The sequence below is a fragment of the Papio anubis genome, chromosome 9 (genome assembly GCF_008728515.1).
Source record: "Papio anubis isolate 15944 chromosome 9, Panubis1.0, whole genome shotgun sequence".
Classification (NCBI taxonomy): Eukaryota; Metazoa; Chordata; class Mammalia; order Primates; family Cercopithecidae; genus Papio; species Papio anubis.
In genome coordinates this window covers 117870159-117880417 of record NC_044984.1, presented here as the reverse complement: position 1 = coordinate 117880417, position 10259 = coordinate 117870159, and the positions used below count along the sequence as shown (strand labels likewise).

General features: G+C 49.4%; 1 protein-coding gene across 9 annotated transcripts; it reads right to left on the bottom strand.

Moving 5' to 3' along the window:
* SNRNP35 (small nuclear ribonucleoprotein U11/U12 subunit 35) lies at positions 1 to 9405 on the bottom strand. Of its 9 annotated transcripts, XM_021923119.2 has the most exons (5): positions 8835 to 9040; positions 3756 to 3874; positions 1342 to 1399; positions 1056 to 1211; positions 1 to 852 (listed from the first exon to the last, which is right to left on the bottom strand). In XM_021923119.2, exons 4-5 carry the CDS (start codon positions 1122 to 1124, stop codon positions 109 to 111), a joined length of 813 nt encoding a protein of 270 aa, XP_021778811.1. In that variant the 5' UTR covers positions 1125 to 1211; positions 1342 to 1399; positions 3756 to 3874; positions 8835 to 9040; the 3' UTR covers positions 1 to 108. The 9 variants fall into 9 exon arrangements, with proteins under 9 accessions (XP_021778811.1, XP_031506738.1, XP_021778810.1 ...); XM_031650878.1 differs by lacking the exon at positions 1056 to 1211 and having other exon boundaries at positions 8835 to 9041; XM_021923118.2 differs by having other exon boundaries at positions 1056 to 1399.
* Positions 9406 to 10259: the final 854 nt, after the last annotated feature.

Sequence of the window (10259 nt, the reverse complement as noted above, 5' to 3'; positions counted from 1 at the left end):
TGATCATCAAGAAGTTTTATTCAACCATTAGACTCGAGCTGCACTGAAAGACAATCCCCCTCCACTCATTTCCAGTGTATCTTCACTTTGGGGTCTGCTGTTGGGCCTCTACTTGCCTCTTTCCTTCTTCTCCCTCCCTTTGACCCTCTCATCTCTGAAGTCCCTCTCTCTCTCCCAGTCATTGTCGGGCCACAACCTCGTGGGCTCTCTTTCTTGCCATCTCTTCTCCCGGCCCCTGTCATGGTCTCGATCCCTTGTCCTTGAGTCCCAGTGTCTTTCTCGGGATCGAGATCGCTCCCGCCTTTCCCGTTTTGCCTCTCTATAGAGGTCGTTTTTAACAACTGGCAAGTTAATAGGTTTTCGAAAAGGCCGGTCCCGTCCCCCAAATCTCAGTTGTCCAGACTCCTTTTTTCCCCCCAGACCGCCTCCAAGTCGCCGAGGGATCCACCCTTTGAGAGTCCTTTCCAGCTCGTAGTCCACAAATATCTCATGCTGGTCAATAACCAGGCCATCGGCATCTCGGTAAGCTTTGATCACAGCACGCTCCTCCTTGTATTCGATGAAGGCGTAGCCCTTTGAAAAGCCTGTGACCAAGTCCCTGACCAGCCGAAGCCGCCGGATGTCACCATAGCGGGAAAAGACTTCCTTTAATTTGTCCTCCTTGGTCTGCAAGTTTAGTCTGGCCACAAACAGGGTGAGGAGGGGATCTCCTATGACACCTTTGTTGGGGACATATCGTGCCAGCATTGCCCTCCAGACCGCACGGTCATGTGGGTCTTCATCAGTGCCATCGATGCTGCCCGCTTTGAGTGGATCATACTCCTTGGCGATGGGCATCCAATCATTCATGTTCTAAGAATAAGAGCAAGCATGGATGGAGCATCTACTCCAAGCCACTCATTCAACCCTTACAACCCCATGAAATGGATACTATCATTCAACCCTTCTTGAAGACAGGAAAGGAAGGGAACACCCACAGAGGCTAAGTCCTCCCCGCTAGTAAGTGGGGGAGACAGCATCAAAGCCAGGCAGTTGTGCTCCAGAGAAGCCCTTACCCACTCCTGCAAATGCCCTCTTGGGAAGCAGAGGGAGGCGTGCTTGGGTTTCATCCACATATGCATCATCTGGCTCAGCCACGGGAGGGCACTTACCAACTATGAATACATTACAATGTGGCCGCGTGGATCAAAACCAGACTTCCCTTTCAGAACCTTAAAAATGATCATAGGAAAACTAGCCCAGGAACTGCTGGTGGAAAATGGCATTTTAAAAACTCTACTACCAAGAATTTCAAACAAATGCCAACATAGAAAATCATATAATAACCCTCCACAAACTCACCTGGCTCAACTAGAACCACCATGCACATGTGGCCAGAATAAGCTGCCCCCAGATAATTCTGAAACAAATTCTAGATATCGCATCATTCATGTGGAAATTTTTTACTACGCATCATTAAAAGATACAGACCTTTTAAAAACTACAAGAGAAAATGGGGATTTGGATGCACCATTTTGCAGTAAACAGACAACAAAACTAAGGCTACAGTGACCAGCAGCGAGTTATTTGGTTCAAAAGGAACACAGGATTTCTTCTCAGCTCCCTGGCTGATAATCCGTTTAGCCTGGAAGCATGAGAATTTACTGCAATGGTAATTTTTTGTCCAGGAAGCACACTGCAGTTGTCATGCCTTCTGATACATAATTAATTCATGTGAATCTTTGCTGGAATAATAAAATGCTTACTAACATTTCAGACCCAGCTAATGCTTATGTGACCAACCTGCAAAGCTGTAGAGCCAATGCTGAAATATGTTACTTAAAAACCTTGGCTGGCCGGGCACAGTGGCTCAGGCCTATAATCCCAGCACTTGGGGAGGCTGAGGCGGGTGGATCACCTGAGGTCAGGAGTTCAAGACCAGCCTGACCAACACGGAGAAACCCCATCTCAACTAAAACTAAAAAATTAACTGGGCATGATTGCAGGCACCTGTAATCCCAGCTACTCGGGAGGCTGAGGCAGAAGAATTGCTTGAACCGGGTTGGTGGAGGTTGTGGTGAGCCAAGATTGCACCATTGCACTCCAGCCTGGGCAACAAGAGCAAAATTCCATCTCAAAAAATAAAAATAAAAACAAAAACAGCCAGGCGAGGTGGTGGGCGCCTGTAGTCCCAACTACTCAGGAGGTTGAGGCAGGAGAATGGCTTGAACCCAAGAGACGGAGACGGAGGTTGCAGTGAGCCGAGATTGCACCACTGCACTCCAGCCTGGGCAACAAAATGAGGCTCTGTCTCAAAAAAAAAAAACAAAAACAAAATAAAAAAACAACCACTAAAAACCAGGTCTTTCCAGCCAGGCACAGTGGCTCACGCCTGTAATTCCAGCACTTTGAGAGGCCGAGGCGGGAGGATCACGAGGTCAGGAGACCGAGACCATCCTGGCTAACACGGAAAAACCCCGTCTCTACTAAAAATACAAAAAAATTAGCCGGGCGTGGTGGTGGGCACCTGTAGTCCCAGGTATTTGGGAGGCTGAGGCAGGAGAATGGCGTGAACGTGGGAGGCGGAGCTTGCAGTGAGCCGAGATCGCACCACTGCACTCCAGCCTGGGCAACAGAGCGAGACTCCGTCTCAAAAAAAAAAAAACAAACCAGCTCGTTCCTGGAAGAAGTTCCAAAAGTTAAGAGAAAAAAAAGGCCGGGCGCGGTGGCTCAAGCCTGTAATCCCAGCACTTTGGGAGGCCGAGACGGGCGGATCACGAGGTCAGAAGATCGAGACCATCCTGGCTAACACAGTGAAACCCCGTCTCTACTAAAAAATACAAAAAAACTAGCCGCGCAAGGTGGCGGGCGCCTGTAGTCCCAGCTACTCAGGAGGCTGAGGCAGGAGAATGGCGTAAACCCGGGAGGCGGAGCTTGCAGTGAGCCGGGATCCCCGCCCAGCCCTCCAGCCTGGGCGACAGAGCGAGACTCCGTTTCAAAAAAAAAAAAAAAGAGAGAAAAAAAAATGGCGGGCACAGTAGCTCACACCTGTAATCCCAGCAATTTGGGAGGCCAAGGAGGGCAGATCACGAGGTCAGGAGTTTGAGACCATTCTGGTCAAGGAGTTTGAGACCAGTCTGGACAACATGGTGAAACCCTGTCTCTACTAAAAATACAAAAATTAGCCAGGCACGGTGACATGCGCCTGCAGTCCCAGCTACTTAGGAGGTTGAGGCAGGAGAATGGCGTAAACCCAGGAGGCGGAGGTTGCAGTGAGCCAAGGTCACATAATCGCACCTGAGACTGGACGACAGAGTGAGAGTCTGTCTCAAAAAAAAAAAAAAGAAGAAGAAGAAGAAAGAAAAAAAAAAAACTTGGCCTGGCGCAGTGGCTCACAACTGTAATCCCAATACTTTAGGAGGCCAAGGTGGGAGGATCACTTGAGCTCAGGAGTTGGAGACCAGACTGGGCAACATATCAAGACCTCATCTCTACTAAAATTCAAAAATATCAGCCAGGCATGGTGATGCACGCCTGTAGTCCCAGCTACTAGTAGGGCTGAGACAGGAGGATGGCTTGAGCCTTGGAACTTGAGGCGGCAGTGAGCCTTGATCATGCCACTGTACTCCAGTGTGGGTAACAGAGTGAGACCCTGTCTCAAAAAAAAAAACAAAAACGAAAAACCAGGTTTCTGTGAAATATGTACAGTAGTTCTCATCCCTAACAGCATTTTTCTGTAACATTTATTAAAATATCTATAACATTTTTCCTCTTACTCAAATTTTCCTCAAGGATCTTTCTGCTTTATTTCTTCCTCAGTTGATGGGTTATATAGGGGAGTGATTACTTACAGGTGCACTGTGAGGTTTTTTTCCTCAGTAAAAAAGCCAAACACCTACAAAATAAAATCCAAAATCAATGGCACTGCACTCAAGACCTCTGACCCTAGACCAGGCACGGTGGCTCACGCCTGTAATCCCAGCACTTTAGGAGGCCAAGATGGGAGGATGACTTGAGGTCAGGAGTTCAAGACTAGCCTGGCCAACATGGTGAAACCCCTATCTACTAAAAATACAAAAAATTAGCTGGCATGGTGGTGCACACCTGTAGTCCCAGCTACTTGAGAGGCTGAGGTAGGAGAATCACTTGAACCCAGGAGGCGAAGGTTGCAGTGAGCCGAGATCATGCCACTGCACTCCAGCCTGGGCAACAGAGTGAGACTCCCGTCTCAGAAGAAAAAAAAAAAAAGATCTCTGACCCTCACTTAGCCTCTCACCATGTCCCATCATAAAACGTATTCTACTTTTTTCCTGATCCCTTCAACAGGAACTAAGCCTGTTTGTAAACTACCCAGGCTTGCTCCTCCTTCCTTGAATGTGCCCTAATTCCCCAGCCCCATGACCTTCCCAGTACATTTTTTCTTTTTTTTTGGCCTAAACCGTTAGTGCAAACATCTCAGGATGATTTCCTCTCCTGGGAATATCCTCTCCCTGCCTATCTCCCCCATACGCACTTGCAGGAATTCTCCTGGGCCTGTCAAGTCCAGCTTCAGCTCCCTCCATCATGAAGCAATTGTGTCTCTCCCACAGCTCACTGAACCTTTTAAAGTCCTGATCATACTTTGCCCAACACACAGTAAACACTCTTCAGGCTGGTGGCTCCAGATCTAGGATGCTTTCTGATAAATGCTGGGGAACTGAACCAACTCCAATCAAAAATCATAGAACTGGCCCAGCGCGGTGGCTCACGCCTGTAATCCCAGCACTTTGGGAGGCCAAGGTGGGTGGATCACCAGACATCAGGAGTTCGAGACCAGCCTGGTCAACATGGTGAAATCCTATTTCTACAAAAAATACAAAAATTAGCCGGGCGGTAGTGGCATGCACCTGTTATCCCAGCTACTCTGGAGGCTGAGGCATGAGGATTGCTTGAACCCAGGAGACGGAGGTTGTGGTGAACAGGGATGGCGCCACCGCGCTCCAGCCTGGCAACAAAGCAAGACTCTCTCTAAAAAAAAAAAAAAAAAATTCATAGAACTGACCCAGCGCGGTGGCTCTTGCCTATAATCCCAGCACCTTGGGAGGCCAAGGCGGGCGGGATCACGAGGTCAGGAGCTCAAGACCAGCCTCGGCAACATAGCAAAACCCCATCTCTACTAAAACTACAAAAATTAGCTGGGTGTGGTGGCGGGTGCCTGTAATCCCAGCTACTTGGGAGGCTGAGGCAGGAGAATCACCTGAAACCGGGAGTCAGAGGTTGCAGCGAGCTGAGATTATGCCACTACACTTCAGCCTGGGCAACACAGCAATACTCCGTCCCCCCAAAAAAAAAAAAAAAAGAACTTTTTTCAGTCCAAATCAGGCAAACCTGATCGTTGAGAAATGAGAAGCAGGACATGACACTGTTTACCACCACATGGTAAAAGGAGGGCAATATGTCTGTCATCATCAAAAAGCAACTGTGCAGAGGCTGCCTCTCTGCTGTCAGTAAAAGAACGAAAAACAGATGGAGTGACAGAAGGAGCACAGGATGAGAGGGAGACAATTTCAGTCCTGGTCTTGGCTCTGGCTCTAACTCAATTTGTGTCTTCTCTCATGGCTGGAATTTCTCCATGTGAAAAAAAGAAGAGGCTGGGCGTGGTGGCTCATGCCTGTAATCCCATCACTTTGGGAGGCCAAAACAGGAGGATCCCTTGAGCCCAGGAGTTCAAGACTAACCTGGGCAACATGGGAAACATGGTGAGACCCTGTCTCTTTTTTAAAAAAAAAAAAAAAAAAGTCCGGGTGCAGCAGCTCACACCTGTAATCCCAGCACTTTGGGAAGCAGAGGTGGTCAGACTGTCCGAGGTCGGGAGTTCAAGACCCGCCTGACCAATATGGAGTAACCCCGTCTCTACTAAAAATACAAAATTAGCCAGGCGTGGTGGTGCATGCCTGTAATCCCAGCTACTCGGGAGGCTGAGGCAGGAGAATCGCTTGAATTTTTTTTTGAGACAGGGTCTTGCTGTTGCCCAAACTGGAGTACAGTGGCACAGTCATGGCTCACTGCAGCCTCAACCTCCTGAGCTCAAGCAATCTTCCCACCCCAGCCTTGTGAGTACCTGGAATTACTCACTATGCGCCACCATACCCAGCTAACTTTTTTTTTTTTTTTTTTAAGAGATGGGGTCTCACTATATTGCATAAGCTGGTCTTGAACTCCTGGGCTCAAGCTATCCTCCTGCCTCAGCCTCCCAAAGTGCTGGGATTACAGGTGTGAGCCGCCGAACCCAGCCTGTACTAACCTCTTACCTCCTCTCACTTCTCAACAATACCAGGACTTAGGTACTATATTATTATTGCCTTTTCAGATGTGAAAGGTCAGACACAAAAAGGCAGCCTTTGCCCGAAATCCTAAAGCTAAGAAATAGCCCAGTGGAGGAGTTAGAATCATGGGCAGTGTGGACTCCAGAGCTAAAGCTCTTAATCAATTTCCTCTGATGCTTTTCATAAAATATAAGGTTTTGGAGATAAAGATGGGAAAAAGAAAACACACAAACCAGTATTCTGGGTGTCTGAGGCTGAGACCCACCCCTCCTCTCCTGAAGGAAAAGAACCCCTCCCCATTCAACCTTAAAAAGTCACAAGGGGGCCGGGCGCGGTGGCTCACGCCTGTAATCCCAGCACTTTGGGAGGCCGAGGTGGGTGAATCACGAGGTCAGGAGATCCAGACCATCCTGGCAAACACGGTGAAATCCCGTCTCTACTAAAAATACAAAAAAACTAGCAGGGCGTGGTGGCGGTTGCCTGTAGTCCCAGCTACTCGGGAGGCTGAGGCAGGAGAATGGCATAAACCCGGGAGGCGGAGTTTGCAGTGAGCCGAGATCCGACCACTGCACTCCAGCCTGGGTGACAGAGCCAGACTCCGTCTCAAAAAAAAAAAAAAAAAGTCACAAGGGGCCTGGTGTGGTGGCTCATGCCAGTAATCCTAGCACTTTGGGAGGCCAAGATGGGCGGATCATTTGAAGTCAGGAGTCACAAAGATCTACCAAATAAAACTGATATTATTGTACACAAAGCTCCTATTCAAAGCTTTAAGACTTCTTCAAATTAAAATGGAAGAGAATTACAAAGGGATAAGCATGGATTTTGTTCTCTCATCTGCATGCTTCTATAGATATTAATAGCTGCTTTCACTGTTTCTCATTAATCTTTCTAGGTGCACTTCCTCCCGGGCAGCATTAGGTTGAGATTTCCTACAACAGTCTCTTTCGATTTTTACATTCTCTTTTTTACTTTATTTATTTATTTATTTATTTATTTATTTAGAGACAAAGTCTCGCTCTGTCACCCAGGCTGGAGTGCAATGGCCAATCTCGGCTCACTGCAACTTCTGCCTCCTGGGTTCAAGTGATTCTCCTGCCTCAGCCTTCCCAGTAGCTGGCATTACAGGTGCCCGCCACCACGCCCAGCTAATTTTTGTATTTTTAGTAGAGATAGGATTTCACCATGTTGGCCACGCTGATCTCAAACTCCTGACCTCAGATGACCAGCCTGCCTCAGCCTCCCAAAGTGCTGGGATTACAGGTGTGAAGCACCAAGCCCGGCCTCATTCTCTCATTTTATTCATACACGGGAGGAGATCAGAAATGAATGGTGGGGGCCAGGCGCGGTGGCTCACGTCTGTAATCCCAGCACTTTGGAAGGCTGAGGCGGGTGGATCATTTGAGGTCAGTAAATTTTAAGCTTCAGGTTTCTTATTGTGAAATGTAGCTAAATGTCATTTCACTAGGTTTTTGTGAAGATGAGGTCATATGGTGTCCACAAAAATGCTTTACAATTATAAATTATTATACAAATTTAGAAAAATTTTGGCCAGGCACGCGGTGGCTCACGCCTGTAATACCAGCACTTTGAGAGGCCGAGGCTGGAGGATCGCTTGAGCCCAGAAATTCCAGACCAGTCTGGGCAACAAAGTGAGACTCCATTTCAATCAGTCAATCAATCAATCAATTCTCCGGGCGTGGGGTCGCGCCTGTGGTCCCAGATACTTGGGAGACTGAGGCGGGAGGACCGCTTGACCCAAGATGTTGACGCTGCAGTGAGCCAAGATCGCGCCACCATGCTCCAGCCTGGACGACTCCCTGTCTCTGGGGAAAAACAAGTAACAAATTAAGCCTCTTCCTGGGTCTTCGGGGTAAGACCCTGCCCCTCCTGGCCAGGTGCAGTGGTTCACGCCTATAATCCCAGCACTTAGGGAGGCCGAGGCGGGCGGATCACGAGGTCAGGAGATCGAGACCATCCTGCCCAACGTGGTAAAACCCCGTCTCCACTAAAATACAAAAAATTAGCCGGGCGTGGTGGTGCACGCCTGTAGTCCCAGCTACTCGGGAGGCTGAGGCAGTGGAATCGCTTGAACCCAGGAAGCGGAGGTTGCAGTGAGCAGAGATCGCACCACTGCACTCCAGCCTGGGCGGCAGAGCACGACTGTCTCAAAAAAACTTTGCCCCTCCTGTCCCGTGGAAAGCAAAACTGAAGGCGGAACCCACAGAGCCCTCCACGACATGCGCAGTGGGCCTCGGAGGCAAACACGTGTTTCTGTGGAAACGCCTATCCTTCCCATGCAGCCTCCAGCTTGGCCGCCGGCCCTGAGGCCGCTCCCCCGCCCCTCTCCTTCTGTGGGGGTCGCAGGGAGTAAGGGGCCATCCTTCCAACCCAGCTCTCGTGCCTACTCCCCGCAACGCAACCCAGAATGTCGTCCCCTTTGCCAGGTTCCAACATGGCGCCCCACACAAGCGCGGGCACAGCGTCTGGGCTGCACTCTCTCTTCCTTCTCTCCAGCTTGGGGCCCGCTCCCTCCGAGCCGCTTCCACTCACCTCAGCAAAGCTCGGGCTCCCTTCCCGCGGAGACAGACGAGTAGCTGCAGGTGACTGCAGATTCCCCGCGCCGGCCTCGGCCCGACCTTTACATTGGTAGCAGCAGATTCGCCGCCGACGCCCGTTTCCTGTTTGTTTTACCTTTAAAGTTTTATTCACGTGCGTCGAGGGTGTTATCTCCAAAGACAATAAGCTTTATTTTTAAAAAAATTTTTTTAAGAGAAAAATTGCTAATTCAACAACTAAGTTGAAAGAAAGACTATCGAATATGCAGTTACCTGGGACATTTTACTTTATTATTTATTTATTTTTATTATTTTTTCTTGAGACGGAGACTCCCTCTGTCGCCCAGGCTGGAGTGCAGTGGTGCGAATTCGGCTCCCTGCAACGTCCGCCTCCCGGGTTCAACGATTTTCCTGCCTCAGCCTCCCGAGTAGCTGGGATTACAGGCGCCCGCCACCTCGCCCGGCTATTTTTTGTATTTTTAGTAGAGACGGGGTTTCGCCATGTTGGCCAAACTGGTCTGGAACTCTTGACCTCAAGTGATCCACCTACCTCAGCCTCCCAAAGTGCTGGAATTACAGGTGTGAGCCATCGCGCCCGGCCCCAATTTCTTTAAAAAAAAAAAAAAAAAAAAAGGCCAGGCGCGGTGGCTGACGCCTATAATTCCAGCACTTTGGGAGGCCGAGTCGGGCGGATCATGAGGTCAGGAGACCGAGACCATCCTGGCTAAAACGGTGAAACCCCGGCGTGGTGGCCGGCGCCTGTAGTCCCAGTTACTTGGGAGGCTGAGGCAGGAGAATGGCGTGAATCCGGGAGGCGGAGCTTGCAGTGAGCCGAGATCATGCCACTGCACTGCAGCCTGGGTGGCAGAGTGAGACTCCATCTCAAAAAAAAAAAAAAAAAAGCAACATCTATAGCTTAAAATTTCATGTTTGAAAATGTATGCTAGCCATTGTCGGGGGAGGCCATCTGCAGTTTCAGCTACTAAGGAGGCTGAGCCATGAGGCTTGAGGCCAGGAGTTCAAGTTCAGCCTGTCAGCCTGGGCAGCAGAGCAAGACCCCTATGTTTGTTTGTTTGTTTGTTTTTGGTTTGTGTTTTGTTTTGTTTTGTTTTAGTTTCACTCTTGTTGCCCAGACTGGAGTGCAATGGTGCAATCTTGGCTGACTGCAACCTCCACCTCCCAAGTTCAAGCGATTCTCCTGACTCAGCCTCACGAGTTGCTGGGATGACACGCATGCACCACCAGGCCTGGCTAATTTTGTATTTTTAGTAGAGACGGGGTTTCTCCATGTTGGTAAGGCTGGTCTTGAACTCCCAACCTCAGGTGATCCACCTGCCTCGGCCTCCCAAAGTGCTGGGATTACCGGCGTGAGCCACCATGCCCTGCCGACTCCTGTGTTTTTAAACACACACACACGCAC